This window comes from Pollachius pollachius, assembly GCF_949987615.1.
Source record: "Pollachius pollachius genome assembly, chromosome: 4".
Classification (NCBI taxonomy): Eukaryota; Metazoa; Chordata; class Actinopteri; order Gadiformes; family Gadidae; genus Pollachius; species Pollachius pollachius.
The window spans coordinates 17,671,213-17,699,207 of NC_136937.1; the positions used below are offsets into that span (position 1 = coordinate 17,671,213).

The following is a 27,995-nucleotide window of genomic DNA, read 5'->3' on the forward strand; positions in this document are numbered from 1 at the left end:
AAGGAGCACCGATTACTAACCACAGAGGTTTTTTTTAATATCTTTATCGAATGAAAGCGCAGTGACCATCGTCCAGTACAATGGAAGAGTCCGGTCCTCCGTCCAGGCAGCGCTCAGAGCCGGGCCCCAGGGCCTCCACCAAGCCCGCGCACACACACGCACCTGATGACCTCATACATCGAGGGTAAGATACTGTCCTCCGCTTTATTTATTTATTTATTTACTAAAGCAAACGGTCCTCCTGAAATGGGCTTGTTTCTCGCTTTGGGTCGTTTTTTATTTTGAGTACGTGGTTTCACTCTTTTTGAAAAACGAATTAATCTAACTCAATAGCCTACTTTTCTCTTGGAAGTTCTGATAAAGTTTATTTTCAAGTTACTTGAACTTGAACTGATTACCATTGTGTTTTTTAATTAATAAACCCATGTTCACACCAGATTATCAACCACTGACACAAAAGGCGTATTCTCAAATCTAGATTCAGAAAATTTGTTTTAAACGTTCAACAACTAACGTCTAAACCTGAAGTGAAGAATAATTTTCCACTGGCATCCGATTTGGTCCGCATTTTAAAACTAAAACAGATTCTGTTCGTGGATAGTTACAGCCCAAAATTTGGAAACGCAACTTCCCAGCTATGCAGGAACGGAGTGCGGGGTGGGAGGGTGGGAGGGGGTGGTAGGGGTGCACGGTTCAATTCCTCGCGAGTTGTTAGAGGGGAGACTTAGCGAAGAACTGTTATAGGCTACGTCACGCAAGAGTTCCCCGTCCCGCCGCCGTCTGCTGCGGGGATCCATCTGAACGAGGGGAAGCCCCCCCCCCCCCCCCGTCCCCCCCGCTCCGGGACAGACCAGTGTGTTCAGGGAGTCTCACACCAGACCTGGGGCCCCCACGGCTGTATTGCCCAGAATCACAAAGAGAGAGAGCGCGGAGGATGATGGATATGGAATATAACGGGACTCACTTCTGAGGACGTTTTTTGGGGGTTTATACACAATCGGATCTACTCGAGAGTTCTACACACTGTAGGAATACAACGTGGGGAGGAGATCTTTATAGAAGGTGATTGTATGTCGTTGCATCGTGCAGGTTATTTGTAAACTATATATACCGACCGCGCATTGTTTACCGTCTGGCATGCAGTGGTGGAATGTCTTCAATGGGGCAAACATTAACTTGATATGGAACATTTTTTTACTCAAGAACATGCAGTTTTATGTCTTGTTAACGTTTATTTCGGGATTTATGCGTTCATATATTTTCAATCACAGTATCTAGTTTAGATATGCGTGCCTGTGTGTTTCTGTGTGTGTGTGTGTGTGTGTGTCTGTGTGTGTTTGTGTGTGAGTGTGTGTTTTTGTGTGTGTGTGTGTGTGTGTGTGTGTGTGTGTGTGTGTGTGTGTTTGCGTTTGTGTATTAGGGTCAGGAGGGAAAGATAAAGTAATTGAGTGAGCGAGGTAGGGGAAAAAAGAGTAGAAGAGAGAGAGAGAGAGAGAGAGAGAGAGAGAGAGAGAGAGAGAGAGAGAGAGAGAGAGAGAGAGAGAGAGAGAGAGACAGAGAGACAGAGAGACAGAGAGAGACAGAGAGAGAGAGAGAGGGGGGGGAGAGAGAGCGAGAGAGAGAGCGAGAGAAAGAGAGAGAGTTAAGCGGGCGCATACATTGAAAACTTGAGAAGCTGATTTATTAAAACAGCTGTAAAACAGTGCCCCCTTTTGGTTAACGTAATTCATTGGTTAAGTGACGCAGAGGTCGTATTCATTGGAATATATATGCACCTACAGTTGTTCACCAGGGCTTCAACTCAATGGTTAAAATTCAAGCAAAGGAATCTAATTTCGAGAACTGTTAATGATGAACACATTGATTCTCAAATCGAACGGTCATACAGTGTGTTTGATAGCACAGAATCATTAATATTATAATTATTGTGAATGATTTATGAAATATCGACGATAGTAACCTTTCCAACCACTTTTATTCACTTCCTGCATGTCCCGGGAAACTGTTGTAATTGGGTTGCTGTTGTTAGCGGTCTGGGAAAATGCCATGTTTCCATTTACCAGTGAATGCTCCATTCTGAAAGCACCACACACACACACACACACACACACACACACACACACACACACACACACACACACACACACACACACACACACACACACACACACACACACACACACACACACACATACAGAGACACACACACATACACACACACACATACACAGCCCCCTGCAGAGCAGAAACTGGCGTCACGTCGTGGTGATGTGTGAACGAATACAGGCTAGACGGCGACGTATGTGTGCGTGTGTGTGTGTGTGTGCGTGTGTCTGCGTGTCTCGTCTCTGGGCAGCGGGCCATCAGGAGATCAGAGGGTTAGCAAAAAAAACAAGCTGTCAACTCAGGCTTAGCATCACGTCCACACTTAGCGAGCGCTCTCCCGCACCTCGCTCCCACAGTGGCCCTCCATCACCTGGGGGGGGGTGGAAGGTATTCCCAGGCTGGTCTGAGTAGTCGCACTGGGTGTGCTAAGTCATAAACATATTGCCATGAGCCCTCTGAGCCATGCAGAGTAGATGCTAGATATTTCTTGAAGACGATGGACGAAGAGGTTTTAACCGATGTGGCTCTGTCATCCTCTTTTTACATTATCCACACAGGTAATAAAGAGCTAGTAGTGCTGCACACATACATGCGTGTACTGACGCACACACACACACACACACACACGCACACACACGAACGCACACACACACACAGACCTGAACGCACTCACACACACACACACACACACACATACACACAGACATGCACACACAAACACACACACACACACAGACATGCATGTAAAAACATACACACACACACACAAACAGACATGCACACACAGACACACATGCATGTACAAACACACACACACACACAAGCACAAACACACATTCATGCACTAATGCAGACAAAGACATGCACACACACTTCAAAACACATTTCCCTTTGCCATAAAGCTGGTTCTATGTAAGAGGTTTAGTACCTGCCTGTGTTTACTCCAGAGCTACATCATGCTGGGCCAGGTGTTGTCTTTAACTAACTTTAAAATTAAAATCTCCAGGGGCCGCCGTTAAAACACCCTCCGCGCACGCATACCAGACCCTGCACAGACCAAACCTAACATCGCGGTTCTGCCCGAGCCACCAACTCATCTCCCTGTGTCTCTGCTCCCCTCAGGTAGCTGGTCACCCTCGACAACGCAACATCTGTGTGTGAGGAAACAAGAAACGGCCTCTCGACCAGCGTGGTCGACGCCTCGTCTCCGGGACGAGAGAGAGAGAGAGAGAGAACTGGCGCTGAAGGACGAGCGAGAGCGCGTCTGAGAAGGAGAACGGAGTAGAAGGGGAAAGGCGGGAAGAAATGTCCCCTTGTACACTGGTTCTCTCCTGCTCCCTGTTCCTCCTCCAGGTGACGGCCGCCCAGCAACTGTTCGCTCACCATGGGTAACAGCAACAGATATTTGACTCATAATCACAACCAAGCTCTATCATCTCACCCCTGTCACCAACCATCAATCATCCGTCCGTTAATCAAGAACGGCATTGCAATATACTCGTATAATTAACTCACACGTTTGATTAATTCACCTTAGATACATGATCCCGGTCTCTGATTCTGTATTCTTTTGTATGGCAGGAGGAGGGTGTGCGGCCGAGACGTTCCTCAACGCGTCGTCATGGCAACCGAATCCCACATCCAGCCTGTGCACAAGCCTTACATCACGCTTTGTCCAGGCCAACGGGTCTGCAGCACGTACAAGTAAAGACCCGCCGCCCAGAGACACCCGCCGCCGCTTACTCACGCTCAACACTCCTACACCAACGCCATCGCTCTGAGGGCGCTGGTGGGAGCCGCCTGTCTGCGTCCGCAGTGTCCGTCTATACGTTTCCTCGGGATTAATAAAGTACATCTCATCTTATCTTAATTTATCTGTACTATCTGGTCAGGGAGAGGGTTAGGATTCACCGATTGTGAAATTCTGGCTCAAAACCAAATAACCAAATATGTTTCAAATAACAGTTTGGTTGATAGCTGATACCGACACCATTGGTTTTGTTCGTTTAATTGTTTTTTTGTGGCAGGGATACAAATATATATATTTTTCCAAAAAAACGAAATGATAGATTTAATAGAGAGGGTCTTTCGACATAGCAGATAAACTTCGGCCACTACCTTAAGTGAAATCTAACTCATCTAATTTGCAGATGGAAACCAACCAAAGTACGGCCGATAAATCGGTGCACCCCTAGGGGGGAGCGATATCTCTAGGGTCTTAGCGTTCCTATGGTTAGGATGCAAACATGAATAATAGGGCATTTCAAATCATACTTAGCATAGGGCAGCATTCCCCTATGGTGTATCTACTCCGGGTCAATCTGTATCTCACACCACAAACTGGGTCAGGGTGCCTCACAGTGTATTTTTGGGGTTTGTAAATGTGGAGTGGTTTTCTTTTAACTATGGGAAATAAGCGGCCACAGTGCCCACAGAGACCAAGTAGTGTTTATATTGGCCAGCATCTCCATACCCACCCACACGCACTCCACTTCTACTGCTTTCGCCACCACTACCCACCCCCACCCTCCCCCCCCGAATTCCCTCCCTCCGTTATCTCCGTTTTGATCTTGTTCCCATCCTAGCAGTCTCCCTCCTCTGAATCCCACACACGTTTCTGCTCTCATTCTGATTTCACGTCTGTCTCTGCCAAAAATCTCTCTCTCTCTATCTTTCTCTATCTCTCTCTATCTGGCTCTATTTTTGTCTTGCTCTCTCTGTCACTCCCTCTCTCTCTCTCTCTCTCTCTCTCTATACAAGCAGAATATCAGCATGAAGACCTCACAACCTTCTCATACCCATGCCGCCTCCCACCCCCCCTCCATCCCTTCACTTGAATGATCATTTAAGTGAGCATTGCTCTGATCATACTACGAATTCCTAAAAACCTTCACCAGTTTCACTAACATGGTCTGTTTATGGAAGGATTTATGTTATATTATTATTGGACTGGACCTCGGAACTCATCAAACTCGCTCCGATGATTGGCCCACACTTCACCCCCCCCCCCCCCCCCCCCGAACAGAGGAAGTCTGCTTTCAGCCTCTGTGGCCCCCGACACATGGAAAATACTAAATGTACTTTAAAACTCACTACAGTCGCACCCATTGGTCAGTTTAAATTCTCAGTAACCAACTGCTTCACCCAACACTACGGTGGCATTGACTTCTTTAATCGATGGACTCCTCTTGTTTCATGCTTTGTATTTTCTGTACCGTTTGATTCTGTATATTCTCTGCATGGTCATCAGCGAGAGCCTGCTCTCAGCGACCCATGGAGACGAAATTAAGAGTGAATGAGTGAATGTTTTCGAGGCACGTCTCCGGCCGCCCCCATGAGGACCTTAAGGAACAAGGTGAGCCCCCACCTGACCAGTACCTCTGTCCTGCTGCTCCATCAGGACGGTGTACCGGGTGGCGTACCGCCAGGTGAGCAGAACGACAGCTTCCTCCCCGCACCCCTCTACCCACCGCTCCTCCTACCCAGGCTGCTGCCCCGGCTGGCAACGGTACCACTCTCACAACTGCAACCAAGGTAAAGACAGATAATGGAAGATGGTTTAGTTGAGGAGACTCGTGTATTTGCCCCACTATGAAATCTGCTTTATGATCAATTATGTCAGATGAATAGTGTTATTTGTAAGTTTAAAGTCAACTGATGGACTGATCAATTATTGGTTGAAAGGGCTGTCTGTAAACGTGTAAGTAACGTAAAAAAACAGTTGACAGAGTTGGATGAGTTAAAGGATGATGATATAAAGTTAGGGTAGAGGATAGTGTCGTGGCTGGGGTCGAAGGGTTCTGGGTTCGATCCCCAATGTCTGCGTCCTTTAGCAGGAAGCCTAACCCTGAGCTGATCCTCGATGCCCTGTTTCGGTCCCTAAATGACGTGATGGTGTTAGTCCTGGGTCTGTTTTCACTGTACAGATGAAGGCTTCTCCTGAATTGACTTTACGGTGGTCTTCAATACATTTGTCTCAGACTCTACTGCACTGGTTCTGCTGCTGGTGGTTCACACTCTGCCTGCTCTCTCCCAGCAGTGTGTGAGCAGGGCTGCGTGAACGGGGGCAGCTGTACCAGACCAGACCGCTGCGCGTGTCCTCCGGGCTGGATGGGACACAGGTGCCATACAGGTATTTAACACACAGACATACACACACGCACACACACACAAACGCAAACACACACACACACACACACACAAATACAGGCAGGCACGCACGGACACACACACACACACACACACACACACACTCACACACACACAGTCTAGTAGTAGTAGCATTAGTGTGTCACACACAGCGTTTGACACACTAATACTACTACTAATTTAACAAAACAAACAATTAAAACAATTAAATTAAAGCTAAATATACTGTGTAAAACCACACACACATTTACAAACCTTTTATCGATTTAACCATAACTTTACTAGCTGATTGGCTAAATACCTGAAATATATTTCCTTATTTATAGATATCTATATCTAAATATATATATATATATATATATATATGGTTCCTTCCCTCATACAATACACAAGTTGCAGTTTAGTTCCTGACAAACACATACGCCCATAGAGTAAATGTCACATGGCTATAAACAGTGGGCAGGATGGTGCCTTGGCTTCGTCAGCCTTCTCCTTCAGCCCCCACATCCGTATCCCACGACAACACAGTCCCCCATTGTAAACACCGTGCCCCCCCTCCCCGACCTCCAGACGTGGACGAGTGCTCCCAGCAGCCCCCCTGCTCCCAGGAGTGTGTGAACACAGCCGGGAGCTTTCGCTGCGCGTGCCGACGCGGCTTCACGCTGGGGGGCGACGGCCACGTCTGCCAAAGCCTCCCGTGTCCCCGTACCGCCGCCCGCCCCACAACTACCACCGGCACCACCACAACTACCGCCGCCCGCCCCACAACTACCACCGGCACCACCACAACTACCGCCGGCACCACCACAACTACCACCGGCACCACCACCGCCTCTCACACCCGGACCGCACTCAGCGATCACCACCCCGCTTCTGATGAGTCAGGTAAACCCTCCCCCCATGCACACACACACACACATACACACACGCACACGCACACACACACACTCGCGCGCGCGCACACACACACACACACACACACACACACACACACACACACACACACACACACACACACACACACACACACACACACACATATAAACACCCCCAGAGTTCTTATCATCATGGTTTGTGTGTGAACGTAAATGGAAAGGCGTTGTCCAAGTTCTGCTCTGCTAGCTAGTTCTGCTCATTGCGGTGGTGGCGGTGGAGGTGGTTGGGAACAGGAGAAAGCAAACTGAGCCAGCTTCGCGGTCCATTATTACTTTTGGTACGCGCTATGCCACACTCAACTCGTACCGTGAGTAATAATGCACTGAGACTGGCACCGACAACGGACCACCCATCACCCCACCCTCCACCCCACCGCCTTGGGAGACCCCCCTATGGCCCACCCCCGCACCCCACCTCGTGGGGTGCGGGGGTGAGTTTTAGTAGTAGTAGAAGCAGTAGTATTGGTAGTATTAGCAGTGGTTGTGGTAGTAGGAGTAGTAGAAGTAGTAGTAGTAGTGGATGCAGTAATAGTGGTAGCAGTAGTGGTGGTCTTATTAGTATTGGTAGTGGTAGGAGGAGAAGAAGTAGTAGGAACTTTATTGATCTCGGAGGGGCAATGGATTTGAAACGGTAGCTTACTGAATAAAAAACAATACTAATAAATACAATAAAATAAAGATATACTTGGTAGTTAAAATGAAGGATTATTCCTCGCTTTTAAAACTCTCCATCTAAACCTTATCCCCTCCATTCCTGTAAAACAGCCTTGTCTTGGTCGATGACATCCAACTTTAACTCGTTCTGGTACCCCATCACCCCTTTATTTAGAAACAAAGGGAGTCTAGTATACGTCTGTGTTTTGCTGTATCCTAGCAACAAAACAACAGAACTCGGGTAGCCATTCCGATGACATTCCACTGTAAGCCCCTCCGGCCTCATTCTGCCGCTATTGGAGAACTGGATCTAAGTGGATGGAGATGCTTGTGAGAGACGTTTTCTACTGTTTCTTTCCAGCTCTGGGTCTGTTGGGACCTTAGTGAATTGACATATGGCTAATAATATAATAGGGACAGTCTCTTATGCACATGTGCGAAGAACAAGCAATCCATCTCCATTCGTAAATGGGTTTCCAAACGTTTTTCGTCTGCTGTTTCTCTCAACTTTCTGTGGAGTTTGACACAACATGATGGGTCTGCGACAAGATGTTTACATGATATTGATTGATGAGGTGGTTTAAAGTTGTGTAACACACTCAATCAGAAACATACACGCGCATACACACAAAAACACACACACACACACACACACACACACACACATTAATACAAATAATCAGAAAAAACACAAACACATATATATTAACACACACAATCAGAAACACACACACACACACACAGACAACTTGATGAATGCGAGGAAAGGAATCTGTCCATTTTTTCCGACAACTTTCTTCAGCATGTTTCCATACTGCATCAAGCGTTCATATGCATAAATAAAATGTTGACGGAAATCACAGAGAAAACATTCCCTAACAGCACACAGCATTTCTGGAAAAGCTGATAGGCTTCTATTTCAGTTTGCGAAACGTTATCGTTTATTGGTTTCCTTGGCGCTTTCTTTGATTGTATTTTCTTTCTGTGATTCTGCTTCTTGGCAGCGTCTCCTCATTCCATTCTGAGTCGCCATCATCCACGTCTGCTGGGGGTCATCGGCAACACCCCCCCTTACTCCCATCCTGTTTCCCAACTCGTGCTTGACTCGATAACGCACAACATCTGGGACAAATTTCCCTCACTTTTTAGTTTTTATCCGACTCACTCTGCATGAACCAGAGACCCCTAGCGGGCGTGATTCTGCCCCCCCCCCAGACGTAGGGGTGTGCCCAGGGGGTTGAGGCCAAGCAACACAAGTACTCTTTTGTTGACACTGTTGGGTCCGTCTTTTTCGTCTGCTCTGAGCGATGCCCCCCCCCCCCCCCCCACCACCCCACCACCCGGGTGGTCATGACACACCGTGATTTACTGGTGGGGTCTATTTATAGCATCCTGGCACGTCGACAGGTCCCACCTATCGCTTCCTCTACTGGGGCCGACAACAGCATCCATCACTACCTTTACTCTCCCTGCTGGCCTCTCTACGGCTCATCACTCCCCACCTGCCTGCGTGTCAGCGCTCAGACACCCCCCGCCGGGGGAGCGGATCATTTATGGCCGCGCTACGGTCAGAACGCTCTCAATCCTCATGGGCTTGTGAGCTCCATGAGATGATTGATCCTATTGATCGCTGCTGTTTGACCGGTGAGCTGATTCCAGCTGTTTGCTCTGGTAGAGAGGGCTAATGGTGGGTTTTTTTTGTGTGTGTCTATGCGTGTGTGTGTGCAGGTGGAAGGTTTGAGCTGGCGGAGAACACAACAGAGGAAGTGCAGAGCCTTAAGAATAGAGTGGAGATGCTAGAGAAGGTAAAGGATTTGCACACAACCATGTACTCACACACACACACGCGTACATCATTATGCAATTTAAACAATATACATTAAATTGACCATATTTCCAAGCACACAAAAACGAAAAATGTAAAATACACACACACACACACACAGTAATGAAGAGTGAAATTGTAATATTACACTGAATATATTTTCTCTCTCCCTTTCCCTTGCTCTCCCACACATCCAGAAGTTGCAGTTGGTCCTCACCCCCTTCCAGAGCCTGTTCCCCCTGTCCCTCGACGAGGGCCCCCCGGACCGGACCACCCTGCTGACACACTCCTTCAGGCAGCTGGACCGCATTGAGTCTCTCAGCGAGCAGATCGGCTTCTTGGAGGAGCGCCTCGGCACCTGTAAGTGGTCTTCAGACCAGATCTAAACCCGGGTCATTGCCCTAGACCCAGATCTAAACCCGGGTCATTGCCCTAGACCCAGATCTAAACCCGGGTCATAGTCCTAGACCCAGATCTAGACCAAGGTCATAGTCCTAGTCCCAGATCTAGACCAAGGTCATAGTCCTAGTCCCAGATCTAGACCAAGGTCATAGTCCTAGTCCCAGATCTAGACCAAGGTCATAGTCCTAGTCCCAGATCTAGACCACGGTCATAGTCGTAGTCCCAGATCTAAACCATGGTCATAGTCGTGGTCCCAGATCTAAACCCAGATCCAGATCATTCCAAACAGCTAAACAAACTAGAAAAGTCTAAGAGAATAGATTAATTTGAATTTGATTAAAAATACTTCCATATTGTAATATTGCTATTTTATATTGCTACTGTATAGATATTTTATAAATACATATGCAGTATATGCTTATGTATTATGCTGAGTTAATACGATTATGGTTGGTTAATGCTGTATAGAGCATTATAATTAATAAAAACATTTGACTAATATTTTTAACTTCTTTTTAGGTTCCTGCAATGAGAACTAGGAGCAAGGAGCGATGGTGACATTGAAGGACTGACCCTACAACCTTCATGACACAAAAACGCATTTGGAATACATTTTACGCCCTTATATGTGTGGTTGTGTATAAAGAATGGCAAGAAATCTACCAAACACCTCATAAGCCATCTGTGATGTTTACAATTATCAGTGACTCAAAATGTACTTGCAGTTTTACTGAAGACATGTTTAATTATATTATGAAATTCCTGTGAATTATGATACCAATGTTCTGAGTTTGACTTTCCAAAAAGTAATATTATTCAATTCATTGGATTTACATCACTGATAAAATAAGATTAACAATCAGATAAACAGCGATCCTAAAAGTGCCCTTCCCTTCCAACATGTCAACGCAACAATTTGCAATCGTAGCTGCACCGAGATATAGTTATGCAATTACACAATCCCTGTGACATGTGAATGAGACAATCTGGGGTCAAGGGTCGTAATAGACGCTTTAGCAAAGAGGTCAAGTTTAGGCAGCCTTTGACATCTATATTTATCTATTTAAATTATAGTTACTTTTATACTTGTGTATTTAGCAGCGCAGGCTTGTGCTTTGTGCCATTTCCTAATAAAATGTTTGAACCAAAAGGGTTTTTGCATTTGTTGACTCCAGGAGATACAGAAATTATGTAAGAACTAAATACGACTTCAGAGGGTCAATGAGTTCCAAAAGACAGACATTAAGTAAATCAAACTAAGAAAAAAACAAAACATGAGCTTTATTTGGCCATGTCATTCACATGACACATTTACGCATTATTGGCGAAATCGAGAACACCACATCCGTGTTTAATAGATACTATTATGGGCTTTGATGCAAAGTGTGTATGCATTCACTCACACCATGGAAAACACACACACACACACACACACACACACACACACACACGGCTGAGCAGGTTGCGTGTGCCAGTGCTGTTTTTCATTTCAGTCTAAAGCTAACACCTTAATAGCTTTGGTGAACGTAATTTGTTTGTCCCACACCACCTGAACGCAACATTTCAAAGGTGCTTTTATATGGTCTAGAATACACCAGTATTCTAGACCAGTATTTCCCAACCTCTTCTCACTAACTTCATGAACAAGAGCCTAATCAAAACAGCAGGATTGTTGCAGAGCCTGAAAGCCATTATTCGAAGCTCATAACACACTTTGAAATCATAGATTAATATGAAAATAACAAAATAAACTTGTTAAACATCAATTATCAAAATTAGTGACTTTTTTTGTTGTATCATAGAATATTCAGCCTGCCAAGATAAAACTGAAATGATCAGAACCTTATTCAATATACATATGAAAGGGAAAATAATATTATATAACATACTTAATTAGTATTATTGAGCAATAATATTTTTGGCAATTAAATATATGTTGTTTATTCTATAAGAGCAGCAGCTATATCCTTAAAGCTCCCCTGTTCAACACCCTGCTGTGAGGTTGATTGATTAGTCATTACAAGCCACTTAAAAATTGATCTAGTCACAAATAGGAAATTGTGATGTCACAAGGAAATTCTGGGTTCAACCACTCAGCTCTATGAAGGGTAGATGACTAGTGTTACAATCCACCCTCTGTGGTGGACACGCCCATGTTTGATGTCACAAACAGCTCCATTTTAAAACACCTCGTGATGACCGATCAACCTCACATCTGGTGGTGAAACAGAGTCCGTTACAAGCCGCTCTGTGACGATGACCAACGGCATATAGTCTCACAACAAGAACATGTATAGGATTCTTCCAAAAGCGTTTCCTTAGAAGGCTCAACATCTAATGATAAAAAGGAACACTTGGGCCAATGGTTTCAATTAAATACCAATTAGACGACGTGCCAACCCAAACGCAGTAAGATATCTCCCCTCCACACCCGAGGGCTGGCTGTGTCAGAAGCACAGGGGTGGCTGAATGCTTTGTACATTCTCACATGCCGTTAATGGGCTCCAGACAAGCTACTGAACCTGTAGACGAGGGTGAATGCTAGCAGGCGTTTGAAATGTGCTGACCTGACTGCAAATCAAAACCAAGCTGCACCACTGATCACAGGGACTTCTGTCAGATACAATCTGATAAGATGAACCTTTAATACTCAATTACAATACAAATTATATATTTTTTGAAGGAAATTGGCCTGAAAGAATTACCAAAGTATGTTTAAAATATCTATATATATATCTTCAGTCATACTTCACTGGAATATCAAGTAACTAAAACCGCTGTGTTTCATTACAATATTGTACAATTTAAAAACAAGAGAGTGAAGCGGTTCTTGGACTTCCTACTACAGCAGTTGGCCAAGCCCTTCTGGTAGAAGATGACGTAGACCGAACCAGTCCCTCGTTTGTTCATGGAACACATGGGGAATAGGTCAAACGCTTTGTGACACTTTGCGAATGCTAACCGTAACCCTGATAGATAATGGTTGTTAACTGAAGCGGAACAGAGCGCAGAGGCCTGGAGAACCACAGAGAACAACAGGGTCTCCTGAAGGCCTCTAGAACACACCCACAGGAAGCTTCACTTCTGGACATCCACCATATCACTAGTTTGTACATGGCACTTAACTGAAAACCTAACTTTGACACGTATGGAGCATGTTCACCTGTAGAAATGGTTCGGGATGGGCAAAGCTGGGAAAAACACAAGAATACAAAAATGAAAAGGCAAATCAGAAGTAGGAATAAATAGAGCTCAAAGACCCGAGGATCCAGGGAGAAGACGTGCATTGCGTCCTGTGCCATGCAGAGCGTGAACTCGTCATTGGGAAAAAGCAAGCAAAACAACCCAAAGCCAAAAGCGGTAGTACAGCAACAATGCACAACTTTGTAAATTGTAAGTCCATTCATGAAGTATGGCGCCCTTTTCTGTATCCATCGTTCTTCCGGCAACGTCTCCTCCCTTTACCGTAAGGCGTTTTTACGGCGTGTTGTACCTAGAGCAGTCGGTGAGTTTTAAAGCCAAAATGGACACGTTTGTTTACTGATGACGCAAGTAAACAATTCTGGGGTGACCCGCGGCCTCCGGAGAGTGGAATGCAGGGAAGGGGACGAGTCAACCAGAACCAGAGGGAGCTTAAAGCAGTGTGGACGCGAGGGAACGGCTCACTGAGGCTAAGGCAGCAGAACCCACACGTCCGTTGACACTTATATGAAAAAAAAAACAGCAAAAAAATAAAAAGAAACATTCATGTTCAGAACTGAAGCGGCAACAAATGAGGAGGCAAAAATAAACCAAACGCTTTTGATGAAGACACTTGAAATGGTAGGACTTTGAAAAGGCCAAAAGGAAAAGAGGACAATGTATTAAAAACAAATGAAGCGAGCAATCCAAACAAAATGCATGCTTGTATGACGACCTCACATCAGACATCCATACGGAAAGGGGGCTGGAGGAGGAGGGGGGGAGCAATGGTGTCCGTCACACCTCTGGCGCCAAGGAAACAGCTAGGTCTAAGGACTCTCTGTGCTGAAGGGGGAGGGCCCACTAGAGGCCCGCAACAACACGGCCGTGTGGGCACAACCAACGTCTTATGTCACTTCCTGGTCGGGTAGGGAGGGGTCAGGGGTCATCCGGTGGGTGGGGGGGGGGGGGGGGAGAGAAGGAGAGAAGCAGCAGAGGGGCGGGGGGGGGGGGGGGGTTCAGTGGTGCAGGATGCCATTGCTCTGGGGCACGGAGTCGGCGGTGTCCCGGAAGGCTGTGAGCATGGCGTTGAAGGATGTGTCCAGCAGCCCACCCACGTCGTCCGACGTCATGCCCTTGGTGTCGATCTTCGGCAGGATCTTCAATCGGATGGTGCCTGCGGAGGGACAAACAACGGATTGTAGAGAAGTGGAGGCCCGTACTGGCACTTACGCTGGACTTATGAAGTAAAGCGAAGAAAGACGGTAAGCAATGGTTCGAGGGTAGTCACCAGAATTGAACTGCTTCTCTTTCCGTAGGTAGAAGTTGCTGTACGATGAAAAGACGATGGGAATGATGGGTGCCTGTGGTAGGGGAAAAGCTTTTTAGACAACAACCTCAAGGAAATCTCTCTCCAACACTTAAAGAACACGTATCGTTAACCTCATAGCGTATTTTATTTAACCAGGTAAAAGTCTCATTGAGGTTAAAATCTCTTTTTCAAGAGAGACCTGGCCAGGAGGGCAGCATTGAACAGACATTACATTTATTTTTCATTCAAACAAAAACACAAAATTTGTACGTTTTGATAGCATTATTTCATAATCTTAGGAATAATTGCCCAAGTCATATTTTACGGTTCATCTGGAATTTATCGTCAAAAATGCCCAAATCAAATAGATGACTAGGGCAGATTGTGATTATGTAATGTTAAAGCATTCTGATTGGCTTAGGATATAGCCATTGAGACACAGTGATATCCCAATTTGACCAAAATATGTATTTTATGATAGGCTAACGGTATGTTCGCCATGACATCAAGTGGAGCCCAGCCTTACCACAGCGCACCCAGGGAGCAGAACTGAGGTAAATCATCCAGGAGAGACAGCCCTCCCTCACCCAACTGCCAGAGATCAGTTCGGGCCGGGCGCTACACCAGGCCCATGAGAGCCCGCAAGAAAAAAAATCAAGCTGTCCAAACGCGCGTTTAGTTTGCTTGGTATGTAAAGAGTATAATAACAATTTTCATCATGGCCTAAATGTCTATATTCCCCTGGCCTTTGACACTTCAGCACTGTGCACCTTTGGAAGGATATGTGCTGAGTTTCCTGGTGATCTATAAGCTGCTGTCCCAGGTTGCCTGTATTTCTCCCCCCGCCCCCCCAAGTAAAGGAGATCCATCTCTCCCTGCAGGTGAAGCATCCTCAGTCATCACGAGGAGGAGGAGGCTTGTCTCATATTTAGTGTTACACTTTTGACGTCATCCCTATCTGCCTCCTTTTGGCTTGCAGTTTTAGCTTCACTGTTTCGTTTTGCGCATACTCTTCACTTTGTAATTTGAGCTCAGCTATTAGTCATGCTGTTCAGTAAAAATAACAACCCCCTTCTTGCAACAAATGGAATGGAATAAATAAGATCCCACAATCTGAACTCTGGCCAATAATTATCCTCTACATAGGGCCTAATCTGTAGTTGGATGTTTCCAGCACCCCCTTGAGTTGAAAATAAAAACCCTTTGGGCAATACAGGGAACTCAATTTCAGGGTAAGGGCTAGTATCAGAAACACACTCCTCTGACTCCCATTTGTCCATGCATTAAATATGCATAAACATGAGCACCTTAAAAAAGTGCTGTAGTCCATACATAAACTATTAAAGGAGGTTGGAGGACAAGGCTGACGGAGAAAGAGAGGAGAGGGCGTACCTGCGCGGCCACAGCCAGGTGGAAGGCCCCCTTCTTAAAGGGCAGCAGATCTCCTTTCTGGTTCCGTGTTCCCTCGGGGAACACCCACAGGCGGATCTGCGGAACACAGGTTTCCACTGTTCAACACCACCTATTCACACCCCAATAAGTAAAACTAGGCAGCACTAAAATAAACCACAGCGCCTACTAGAAGAAGGAAAACACATCTTGATTGTTCTAATGAGCATCAGTGAGAGGGCTTCTATGGATACAGAGAGCGCTGGAAGGATCAATAAACAGCCTTAAAATGGAGTCATCCATTTACATGCAGAAGTGTATCATCACAATGACAAAATGTCGGTAAGAAAACAGCTAGTCTAAGTATTTACTAAAGCTCCTTACGGAACTGGAAAGTGAAGAGCTCTGGTGGGTTTTATACATTCAAATATAGCAGATACATCGAGCAGTCAATGGGGTTGTCAGTGTTTCTGGTTTGAGTTGTTGGGTGCAGAATATGAGTCGCGTCCAACAGGACATTAACTTATCGTTATTACATTTACATTTAGATTTACATTTAGGGCATTTAGCAGACGCTTTTATCCAAAGCGACTTATTAATCAGTTAATCTGGGATCCAGCAGTCCTACTGTGTTATAGCATAACTTCTGATCCAGCAGTCCTACTATAGCAGAATTTCTGGTCCAGTAGTCCTACTATGTTATGGAAGAACTTCTGATCCAGCAGTCCTACTGTATTATAGCAGAACCACCGATCCAGCAGTCCAACTGTGTTATAGCAGAACCTCTGATCCAGCAGTCCTACTGTGTTATAGCAAAACCTGTGATCCAGCAGTCAGATGTTACAGCAGAACGTATAAGGGGGGGGGCACAGAGCCTGGACCGACACTGCCTGGTTTCCCTGTTTGTTCCGGAGATTCTATTTAAGAAACATAATTTGTGCGGGTGAATGAAGCTTTCAATAAGTCTATTTCTACGGCGGCCAAAAGCAGGGTGTTGATTTGAAACCTTTAACGGCACTATTTTTACAGCTTACTACTGCTGGCAGGGTTTGGGTCCCCTGTTAATAGCCCATTACGCGCTTACATAGCCCAGCCTCCATCACGTGATTGGTTGAAAAAAAAGGAAAGAAGCAAAGCTGGAGAAATGCCGTTGACCCAGATATGAGCTCGTCTGCCCCCAGTGGGAATTAATGTAAAGACTCAAGTCATCTCAGACTCTAGCTGCTGACCTCAAGTCATCTCAGACTCTAGCTGACGACCTCCTCTCAGACTCTAGCTGGCGACCTCCTCTCAGACTCTAGCTGGCGACCTCCTCTCAGACTCTAGCTGGCGACCTCCTCTCAGACTCTAGCTGGCGACCTCCTCTCAGACTCTAGCTGGCAACCTCCTCTCAGACTCTAGCTGGCGACCTCCTCTCAGACTCTAGCTGGCGACCTCATCTCAGACTCTAGCTGGCGACCTCATCTCAGACTCTAGCTGGCGACCTCATCTCAGACTCTAGCTGGCGACCTCATCTCAGACTCTACCCGCTGACCTCATCTCAGACTCTACCCGGTGACCTCACATCATCTCAGACTCTAGCCGCTGACCTCACGTCATCTCAGACTCTAGCCGCTGACCTCACGTCATCTCAGACTCGCACCTGGTCATCCAGCATGGTCTTGGCAGCCTCCGCCATGACGCTCTTGGCGTCGCTGGTCTTCTTGCGGTTGATGAAGACGATGCCGCCCAGCCAGCAGACCAGGCCCACCGTGCCGGCGTAGATCAGCTCCTTCTTGGCAATCATGGTGCAGCGATCAGGCAGCACCTCCATCAGGCCTGGGGGGGGGGGGGGGGGAGATGACAGCTGAGTTAATCACAGGCTTGCGTGTTAGGAACGTTAAGTCCAAACTAATTTATATCATGAATGTCATAACCCCCTCCCTTAGTGACGTGAATGCTATTTGTAAATGACATCTCAGACTACAAAGTTGAGTTTTCCAGACAAGGGATCATGTTTTCATTTATCGCTGTGATTTAGAAAATATAGCACCATTTTCTAAATCACACTGAAAAAATAAAACATGTTCTAAATTAAAAAGGAAAACAGTTGGAAGAACACAGAGAACACAGATTGGCTGCTCTTTGGAGTGGATTCCAGTTTCCAGAGGGATTAGGAACTTGGAGAGAAATAAATGACTGTAACTAAGTCACTTGTCCACATATGTAAGCAGCAAAAACTGAGGATATTTGCCATCTCATCAACACAGTTCAGCTGAAGTAGAGAAAAGGTTGGCTACACATTCATATGTACATTTGGTCACAATGGATTATAATACTTCATACAAACTCTTTTTTCTAGAGTTGCATTTGTTGAACCACTCCACATTCCAGCGTACTACCCTGACAGCTTCGTAATCACTTCAAAAATGATAAATCAATATTTCATCACATACTGTTTTGAGATATCTGGGATCCCCATTGGTCAGCTTATCACCATGGCCTTCACAATGTTGTGTTCTACATCTTGTAGTACACGTGGTAGTACGTGCGTTTTCAAGGGTCGAAGTAACAGAAGATATAATGGAAGTGACATGACCTGGGAAGAACCCAAACACCACCTATCAGAATCAGAGGCCCACCTTGACCGTGTAACCAAAGATCGGGAGCAGGAATGGCGGTAAGAAAAGGGCTTGTTTGGACAAGTGAAAGACAACCACAGCAAAGTACACCATGCTCTAAGATTACAGTTCACTGCAAACATATCCTCGGGCAGCTAGTACGAGTCCTGCTTCAGCTGAGATGTGTTTCTCTCCGCAGCTAGCAAACATGCTAGTGCATGCAGCATGGCGTTTTACTTAGCAACTTGTTAGTCTTCTGCCGGGCTAAATTACCCTGGGTCATGACCAGTCATCCCTTTTCCGACAACACAGGCTAATTCCAAGCACCGATTGGATACAAAATGAACAGGAACAGTTTCTCCATCTCAATCCCACTCCACGTGGGCTTGTTCTCTTGAAGCCATAGGGCTTTTATTGATCAATGACTAACCAGACGCCCACGTAAGACCTGCTGGAGGTGATCTCACTATAGCATGACTGGTGGGTGGTGTTAAGAAAATGTATATTGGATCATTTATTCCCAGTGTATTTGGGTGATATGGGCAATAGATGGGGGGCCATTTAAAAAACAGGGTTAATCTAGGGGATTCCAAACAAGATGTCAAAACCTAACCATAACATACAATAATAATACATACCTTGTAAAACACACTGCCCTTATAAACTGTTGAAAATAAAGAGATATGCATTTGTTGTGTCCTTCACAAGCCGTGTCGCTCCAAAGCAGGTGAGCATGTTCGACGGTCACATCCAAGAACAAAAAGGTGAGCATGTTTGTTAAAGAGAGGAACCTTCAACTATGAATATTGGTGATGAACAAAGCAATATAGCAACAAACTCCCTCATTAGAAAGGACCATCATCCCATGAATGGACTATTATTACTGGACGGTAACAACGGTGCATTGTATCAGCGGTGGCACTAGGACATACCCAGCACGTCCAGGGAGCTCTGATGGTTGGAGATGATGACATAGGGCCCTTCTGTCTGGAGGTGCTCCCAGCCGCTCACGTCAAACCGCAGGCCCAGGAAGTACTTCACGTGGCGCACCAGGGAACGGATCACCCTGGAGGTAAGGACAAGAGCAAAATGTATTTATACACGTGGTAACTGGTTTCTGTACTCATTTCCCCAGGGAGATACTTGTAGGACATTGAAACCACAAAAGGTCAGTATGTTTGGACACGGGGGACGCATTATGTGTAGTTATCAGGGTTACCACTCTTTTTGTCCATTATTTGAGGCATTTTGCAGGACGTTTTTCAACCACCTTTCTGTGATCACAGAGGTTCGTATTCACTGTATGAATGGTCAGTATTAGCCCAGCCATCTTAACTTCTATTGAATGAGTAGCGTGATAGACAAACGTTTTGTATTTATTCAATCAATGACAACTGTGAAATAACTTCGGTTGGAGAAGATTCAAAAACTTTTCAAATTATTTAAAAGTCTATTATTTAAATGCAGTGATTGTAAAATGTATCGGCAATAACATTATGTGGCAATATTGTTAAATGCATACACAAAATGGTGGACTTGAAGTATAACCAGCTGACAAAATCTAAGCAGAAGGCACCCATCGCAAGCTTCACGGAAACAGATGCAAAGTGTGGTGAGGGGAGCCAAGAGAGTGAGGAAGTAAATTATAATAGTAGTAGAACTTTAAATGCAGTTTAAGAGTTCTTGGCATCAGCCACCACACTAACTTATTCAACCCACACCAATATAGTCAACCAAAAACAAACACGACTCCACAGCATATTAGAATATCATAGCAAAATGAATATGAATATCGAATATTATTCGAATACTACTGCACATCCCTAGTACTTACCATTTTACATGAGTGGCATGCCAGTGGAAAAACGGTAGGTGACAGTATAAACTGGTAATTACCATTTTACATGAGTGGCATGCCAGTGGAAAAACGGTAGGTGCCAGTATAAACTGGTAATTACCATTTTACATGAGTGGCATGCCAGCGGAAAAACGGTAGGTGCCAGTGTAAACTGGTACCGTATTTTCCGCACTATAAGGCGCACTTAAAAGCCGGTAATTTTCTCAAAAAACGACAGTGCGCCTTATAATCCGGAGCGCCTTATATATGGATCAATTGGTTAATTGGTTGATCCATACTGGTTGTAAACGGCGCTCTGTCAAAATGTTTCAGTATGAAAAACCAATAAAAACAATTTAATAATAATAATAAAATGTTTCACTACGACTACGATAAAGCCACACCGCTTGCAGCATTACGGCTATCGTAGTCAGTGCACACAGCATTTTACTGCGCTTACTCACGGAAGGTCACACTATACGATCACAGAGCCAGGAAATCGGGCGGAAGATTGGCCACACTACAAGATTCGAGGGTGCGATGCTCTACTTTGTATCATTCACGTTTGCAAGATATTTAAAAAATCTAAGGTTTGGAACTGCGTAATTGTGTTTTACTTTTTTGTCATAAAGGTTCCAGTTTTATATCTGCTAAATGCAGCAACTCGTCCTCACAGTTGCGTTGCGCGTGACGAGCATCTAGTGGATGCATAACGCATCCCCAGTCAAACGTTTGACTGCAGTATCTTCTACGCTATGCGCCTTATAATCCGGTGCGCCCTATTTATGAAAAAAATTGTAAAATAGGTCATTCATTGAAGGTGCGCCTTATAATCCGGTGCGCGTTATAGTGCGGAAAGTACGGTAATATCATTTTACATGAGTGGCATGCCAGTGGAAGAACGGCGGTTCCAGAAGGAAATGGAACTTTCCATTAACATAATTGGCATGCCAGCGGAAAAAACGGTTGGCCTATATGCCATGATACCACTGGATCATGTCGGTATAGAAAGGTTTATGACACTGGATCAGTGTTAAATGATAGGAACCTGTAGGCCTACTTTATTTTTTTGGTTAAACACTAATAAGAACAAATGCAAAACTTAATATTTGGCCTATTGGATAGTTGGAGCTGAAGCAGTCATACAGTAGGCTATATAGGCTATGCTACTAGGACACCTTGATAAAACACGAGTGGAAAAATGGATGACTGTCTAGCCATAGGCTACAGTGCCACCCCATGGTAGATATAGGGACCTGCCTCTGTAGTCATAGACTATAGCTCTAAATCTCTGTTATCGATTAGTCAGACCTGTTTAGGTGGCTAGGCTAACTACCGTCACCGGAGCAAGTCCGGCTGTTCAAAAGCAACTGTCATTATAAAAGCAACAACAAACAGATCGCACATATCCTAACAACAGAACGGACAAGAGAAACGTATACATCCCTCTATTTACGGCGTTATGTTGTGATATAGTGTCAATAAAGATCAAATATATATAGCTTTACATTTACAGCAATACTTGTCTTGAAATTATACGGAGGAGGCGGGGCGTGCTGAAATTATACGGAGGAGGCGGGGCGTGCTATGCCGTTCCTCCTGAACGGCAGTTACCGTTCCTGGACGGCATATGCCGTTCCACCTGAACGGCAGTTACCGTTCCTTTCAGTTACCGTTCTGAACGGCATATGCCGTGGTATGTCAGTGGTCGCGGTGGCACATGCCACAGGCCAATAAACGATCTCGGCGTCTCTCATAAAAAAACAATACCACCACTAAAACTGACTAAAGTTAGGACACAAACAGGAAATATGTTTTGCAGTGTAACATATTACTAGAAAATATATGACATATTATGCATAATTTTTTGCAGCACTAGACTTGCATTTTATGTTACACATGCCCAACTTAATATTCTAGTGTACACTTGTGAGGGTGTGATCCCTCAATAGCATTCCAAGTCAAGATGACCATGACTTTGGCGGGAAACGTCCGCTGAAAATAGATTGCCGGTGACATGGGAAATTCATGTCACCGAGTCAACAATGTGTTTATCTGAGCAGCAAACGCTAGCATTCTGGAACGGTTTTGTGCGGTCGCAAGCTTAATTACCACTGTGGAAGACGACTGACATGACGACACAGAGCGGACCAAATACTAATCGGAAATACAATTGGGGGGGGGGGGGGGTAAAACCGGGCGGTAGAATGCAATAACAAAACATGATAATATCCTTTGTATTACGCTTCAGAAGTAGCAATGATGGAGGCGTTAATTAGTCATGTGCCGATCAGAAGCCACAGGAGGAGAATGCTAATGAAGAATCGGCAGGTGAGGTGCAACAACAAGATGGAGAAGAACCCTGCAACTGCATTGAACGTCACAACCTGCCATCTACGCCAAACAGTCGCGCGTGCGTGCGTGTGTGTTGAATTTGTGCGCATTTAAAGATTGTTTGATGAAGACTTTAAAACCACCAAGTTATTTTTAATATATATATTTCTTTGTTTAAGAAGAAGAAGATTCATTATTTTTAATTGCACTAGTACACGTACTAAACATTAAATGAGATCTGGTAACAGAAGGGGGAATAAATAACTAGAAAATGCATTTCCTGCAGAAATTGCGGTGACTGCTGTAGTACAAAGTGAGGTTGAAAATATGTTTGAATAAAGCCACATATATTAAGACATAAAGAAAAGTTAAATGGCTTAAATCATGTGCAGGGATTTGTGGAGTAAACAATGCAAACATGGAGTGAACAAATGCAAACGGAAAATGGAGTAAACAATCCACACATGCACAGCATTTAAAATAAAATGTAAATGGTTGGAAACAAATAAAGTGACATCTGAATGAAAAGCATTGCTAAAAATGCAGAAACGTAAAAGGAATTGAACTGAAGAATCTGAAAGGTCAAATGTACTGCCCTGCACTGCTGAAAAATCTGAAAGGTAAAATGCTGAAGTAATAGTAGTAGCTGAAGTTATAGTAGTAGCTGAAGTAATAGTGGTACTAGCTGCACAAAATATATGCCTTATGAAATGTATGGTATTGATTGATGTTTGTAGAAAAGGATTATAATAATCCTGCCCGTTTTTTTAACCAGCCGAAATTGGTTGGTAATGCTAATTTTCTCCAGCCTAACGCTATTTAAAGTAGTCCAATTGGCCGGGAAGATCGCCTAATCTGGCAACGCTGCATGAACGTCGTAAAAAGTAGTCAAATTGAGCAAGAAAAACTGCCCAACACTGCCTGCAAAGCCTCGCGCTCTAACCTCAGCGTAAATCAATGAGAATTTTTTTACAATGCAAGTCAATAGGAGGACGGCTGTGCCGTCCTCCTATTGACTTGCATTGTAAAAAATAGTATTTTAAAAGAAGAATATCCTAAAAAGTATAAAATATTTAAAAAATCTGAAAAGAAGCGCGCGATTCCAATCTAATATGAACTTTTTAAAATTGGAATGGAGTATTTAGGTGAGAAATTGAGGAAGGAGATAGGTCCCAAAGTTTGTAGAGAATAATAAAGAAAGAAAGAATACAACTTAAGAAGAACAATAGTTGAGCACTGAATGCAGCACTCACCTAACTACAACATAAACAAAGAGTCGGTTTCAGAATCTGCCAAAATGTAATATCAAACATTGGTATCTGACCAGAATTTCAAAATCAGTGCATTCCTATTTTGAATGGCAGTTTGTATGTTGTGCATAGTGTGTGTACATTAGTTTGTTGCAGAGGATTTGGTTTGCCGGCTACTGAAGTGCTAACAGCTCAGGCACTTCACTGAAGACTAGGGGATATGGTGGAACTCTCAGGGAAGATAGCTGTGGTTTGGCAGTGCTGCAACAGGTCTCCTGAGCCACCGCTTTACATATTGCCCATATCAGGCAATGGCATCGCTACCGTCAACAGTCCATTCAGTTAGAATGGCAGACATCTTAGTGTTAGTCAAATATGTGAACCAGGTTAACTGCAATGTGGGAGGGGCCATTCCTTAAGGATCAAACTCTCAGGTAAAAAACGAATTATAACCCAATTGAGGGCAAGGGGACCAGTGAGCCAAAAGCCCCAATGTAGAGTAGACTTTCACATGATCTTGAATCTGAATCTCACTCATGTGAGATTTTGACATTACAAGCCCCCCCACTCTACGGTACTCCAAGTACTACGCGCTACCGCAGGACGCTAGCCCCCTGGCACTAGTTGAAATATTGTAAGCAAGTGCTACTGCCAACCGTGAATAGTCTTCATACTGGGCTATACATCACTCAGTGGCTTGAAAGTCTAACCATATTACCGAGGCTTTCAACAGCTGTGTCCCTGGAGCCCCAAGTGTGCTCAACGTGCAGGGCCTGTGGTTTTAATGTGCACATAGTAATTGTGTTTGGCATCTCTTAGGGATCCATATACATTTTTGATGGACTCCAAAACAGAACACAAACCATGAACTAAACTCTGGACTAGTGAGACTCAGTGCATCATGTCTGTAATGGCGTTTTATTTCTAATACCTTGTCTAATCTTGGAAACCTTTTAACATCAAATGTAGCAACACAAGCTTCCTGTTATTTCAACAACATCCGAGTCGTTGCCGTCTTTGCATTTCAGCACTGTTCGAAATCGGACACTCTCTATTACAATATAGCTGTGCACTTTTGTTATGCACAAAACATATGTCTTAACGTTTCCATTCGTCATTTAGTCATTTTTTAAATGCCTTAAGCCAAAGTGACTTAATTGTGTCTAAAACCTGGACAGGAGAAAACAGGACGGATTGGAAAACACAGAAATGAAGAACGTTATGATTCAACTTGTTCAGAAAATGGGACAAGAAATGCCCTGTGAATCGGCCTAATAATAGGCCTACCCATTATAACTTCTCATGAACATCGTGTACGGCCTACATGTAAAACACTCCCATCTTCTGCAAGGCAGCTTCAGTTGGATGCAGCCATTTCAAGAGACAACGGTCTAACAAGGAGACACATTATAACAGCTCCTACCAGTGTCCTATTTGTTTATTGGGGTAGACACAGGCTTATTGACTACATGACAACTGGAGCTCCGACCGCCTGCGGTGCATGGACAGCCTCTGGACTGTGTGGTTTCGCCAGAGTCTATGGCTAATGGGCAGCTAACCATCGGTCTTGAGACACTACTTATTGCACTCTCATAGTCAGCTAGGCAAGAGTTATGTTTTTTTTGTCATGTTTTTTGGTATCGCTAGGCTAACAACATGATCAGAATGGAATCGCTATTGCTCAGCCAATCTGTCTTTCATCCTTCAAAAACGTGAACGGAAAGTTACAGAATGGGATGACTATTACAGAAGCCAAATGCAGTTTGTGCAATAGATATTTCTCAACAACAGTTGACTGTGCCAACTGGATACAATTCCTCAGAGCAAACCCTAAATCTGTGTGTTTAATAGGAGTTCCCCTTCATGACGTCTGCCTTGATAAATAATGTTTTCTGTACACTAGTATGAATTAGGTTGAACTGATTAGGATTAGGCTGAGAAATAATTTCATTTATTGAAAACCAAAATACGAGATTAAGATTCATATGCTGTTGAACAAGGAATGATTGATCTATGACACAACTGAATACTTTATCCCTTGAAGGAAGGCTACTTGTATTGGGATTAGTGATAAAAACGCAGGTCAAAGACTGACAGCCAATGTAAACTGATAGGGATATTTATAAATGTGGACTTTGATGAGCTCTGACTGGCAGATTACAGATGCAAGGAACTTCAGCCAGGCCTGTTCTATTTGACATCCATGTCATAAGTGTACACAACATTGAATGGCTACAAGACCTTTGGATTAATAATAACTGTAGTCAAATGTTCTATAAAAAGATTAGACAGGGACTGTTTTTGAGGAAGTTTGGGGCTGTTAACACCAGTAAAATCCTAACCTCGGATCAAGCAAACCTGTCGTTGGAGATGGTCATGAAAACCAGAAACTGCAAGGGACAGAGTGATGCCTTGACTCCCGTTTCGTAATACAGAGAGGTCCATAAAACGTGGCAACTTGCGATAAGCTTCATGAATCACAATGATCTTTCTCCTAGTGAACCGTAAAACAGTTGATGACTCAGTGGGCAGGGGATAACGACCAGCACACGGGCGGAACATGACACAACAGCCATGCCTGCAGGCTATGAAGAACAGGCTTCTGAAGGTAACTTGTGGTTGTCACTGACATAAATAAGTTGTCACAACATGCAACTGAGGATAAGGACTGGGAACCTCAATGATACAATTCATCCAATAACAAGCCATGTATCACAGCCATAGAGCTGCTGGTCTCAGTACTTGTCACTTTGGAAAACACGGGTTTGGTTTTGTTCCAAAAGTCCATGCAAACGCTGTCCTTGGGGGATCCGAGGTGAATGTATAACAACAACAGGTCACCAAGTACTGTGTGCCACGACAATAAGTAGTAAATTACATAACGACTTTTCTCCATAATGGACAGCGAGCCGGACTGGCCCATCGATCCTCCTCCAAGGCTGCATGTACTGTGTAAATTATATGTACTGTTTGAATTATGTGTACTGTGTGAATTATATTTACTGTGTGAATTATATGTACATCATATTCGGAGCATGTAGGCCTGTGTGACATGAAGATCATGTGGTGATATGATCTTTTGATTTTGGCCTCAAGCGACCTAAAAAAGTTCCCACTAGGCGAGCTTCCTCCACGTCGCAGTGCTTTATCAAATCAACGTCGGTCTTTCATTAGCCAGTCTGGACCTAGAAGCCGGAAGAGTTCAATAACTTCACAACACTTTCAGAAAACGTGACGCCTTTAAATTCCCAGGCTTCTTTTCAAAAAGTTGCTCAAGCTTGCGAGCGTTGATTTTGGTTTAAAAACCAAAGGCATGCATAACCAAAGTTATAGAGACCCAAGCTGTGCCATGAGGGGCAATAGTGGTGAGTTCATTGTCATTAAATACAACCAACCATCACAACACATTTCAAGTAATATAGCTCTCCATGGATGGGGTTTCTGATAAAAAGGACGCGACGTCCTCCTAGTCTCATGCAGACTGTTTAACGTCAACCATGGCACAGATAGCCGGGTTAGCTCCTGGTAGCCCCTCACCACGGACCACCAGGGTGTTGTGTATGCTCCGACTCACCTCATGTTCTCAACGTCTCGTCCCCCGCTCTTCAGCACACATAACGGTATGGCCAGCAGAGCCAGACACATCATCCAGGCCACGTAGAAGCACTTTTTGAAGTAGAAAACGAAGGTGCTGCTGGTCCACATCAGGAGCGGCAGCAGCAGCAGCGGCAGCAAGGGAAGGAAGGGGGCCGTCCAGAGCGCGTCCATGGCGGTGGATGTGGAGAGAGTGATCGGCGGAGACTCGGAGCGGAGACTCGCTAACAGCTCGGCTAGCCCTGGTCAGCTAGGGCGCCACGTTCAGACGAAGCCTCGCAAAGCACACGAACATCACGACGTCCTGTCAGAGGAGCCAGCTAGTCGTGTCTGTTATTATCACCGCGCTGGCCTGAGATAACGTCGCTATTATGATTGAAATGAGACGTGTATCATCTGTTGCTAAACGCGAGCGCGAGTGGGGCGTT

The 27,995-nt window shown here is 44.7% G+C and overlaps 2 protein-coding genes across 4 annotated transcripts; one reads left to right on the forward strand and one right to left on the reverse strand.

Annotated features, from left to right (window-relative positions):
- On the forward strand, positions 1-11,575 carry egfl7 (EGF-like-domain, multiple 7). 3 transcript variants are annotated; one of them, XM_079734535.1, is made up of 9 exons: positions 1-184; positions 3,229-3,494; positions 3,688-3,810; positions 5,507-5,640; positions 6,143-6,238; positions 6,826-7,140; positions 9,573-9,649; positions 9,867-10,029; positions 10,591-11,575. In XM_079734535.1, exons 2-9 carry the CDS (start codon positions 3,412-3,414, stop codon positions 10,608-10,610), a joined length of 1,011 nt encoding a protein of 336 aa, XP_079590661.1. In that variant the 5' UTR covers positions 1-184; positions 3,229-3,411; the 3' UTR covers positions 10,611-11,575. The 3 variants fall into 3 exon arrangements, with proteins under 3 accessions (XP_079590661.1, XP_079590663.1, XP_079590662.1); XM_079734537.1 differs by having other exon boundaries at positions 6,146-6,238; XM_079734536.1 differs by lacking the exon at positions 1-184 and adding an exon at positions 923-1,062.
- On the reverse strand, positions 11,329-27,995 carry agpat2 (1-acylglycerol-3-phosphate O-acyltransferase 2 (lysophosphatidic acid acyltransferase, beta)). Its single transcript, XM_079734538.1, has 6 exons — positions 27,548-27,995; positions 19,485-19,618; positions 17,595-17,770; positions 15,956-16,051; positions 14,543-14,615; positions 11,329-14,428 (listed from the first exon to the last, which is right to left on the reverse strand). Exons 1-6 carry the CDS (start codon positions 27,739-27,741, stop codon positions 14,271-14,273), a joined length of 831 nt encoding a protein of 276 aa, XP_079590664.1. The 5' UTR covers positions 27,742-27,995; the 3' UTR covers positions 11,329-14,270.

Excerpts from the sequence above, each read along its gene's own strand:
- egfl7 (XM_079734535.1), top strand. The coding sequence starts at position 3,412 with ATGTCCCCTTGTACACTGGTTCTCTCCTGCTCCCTGTTCCTCCTCCAG. Across the intron at positions 5,641-6,142 it reads CTCTCACAACTGCAACCAAG|CAGTGTGTGAGCAGGGCTGC; the intron begins GTAAAGACAGAT and ends GCTCTCTCCCAG. Across the intron at positions 9,650-9,866 it reads GAGTGGAGATGCTAGAGAAG|AAGTTGCAGTTGGTCCTCAC; the intron begins GTAAAGGATTTG and ends CCACACATCCAG.
- agpat2 (XM_079734538.1), bottom strand. The coding sequence starts at position 27,741 with ATGGACGCGCTCTGGACGGCCCCCTTCCTTCCCTTGCTGCCGCTGCTG. Across the intron at positions 16,052-17,594 it reads AGACCATGCTGGATGACCAG|ATCCGCCTGTGGGTGTTCCC; the intron begins GTGCGAGTCTGA and ends TGTGTTCCGCAG. Across the intron at positions 14,429-14,542 it reads AGAGAAGCAGTTCAATTCTG|GCACCATCCGATTGAAGATC; the intron begins GTGACTACCCTC and ends GTCCCTCCGCAG.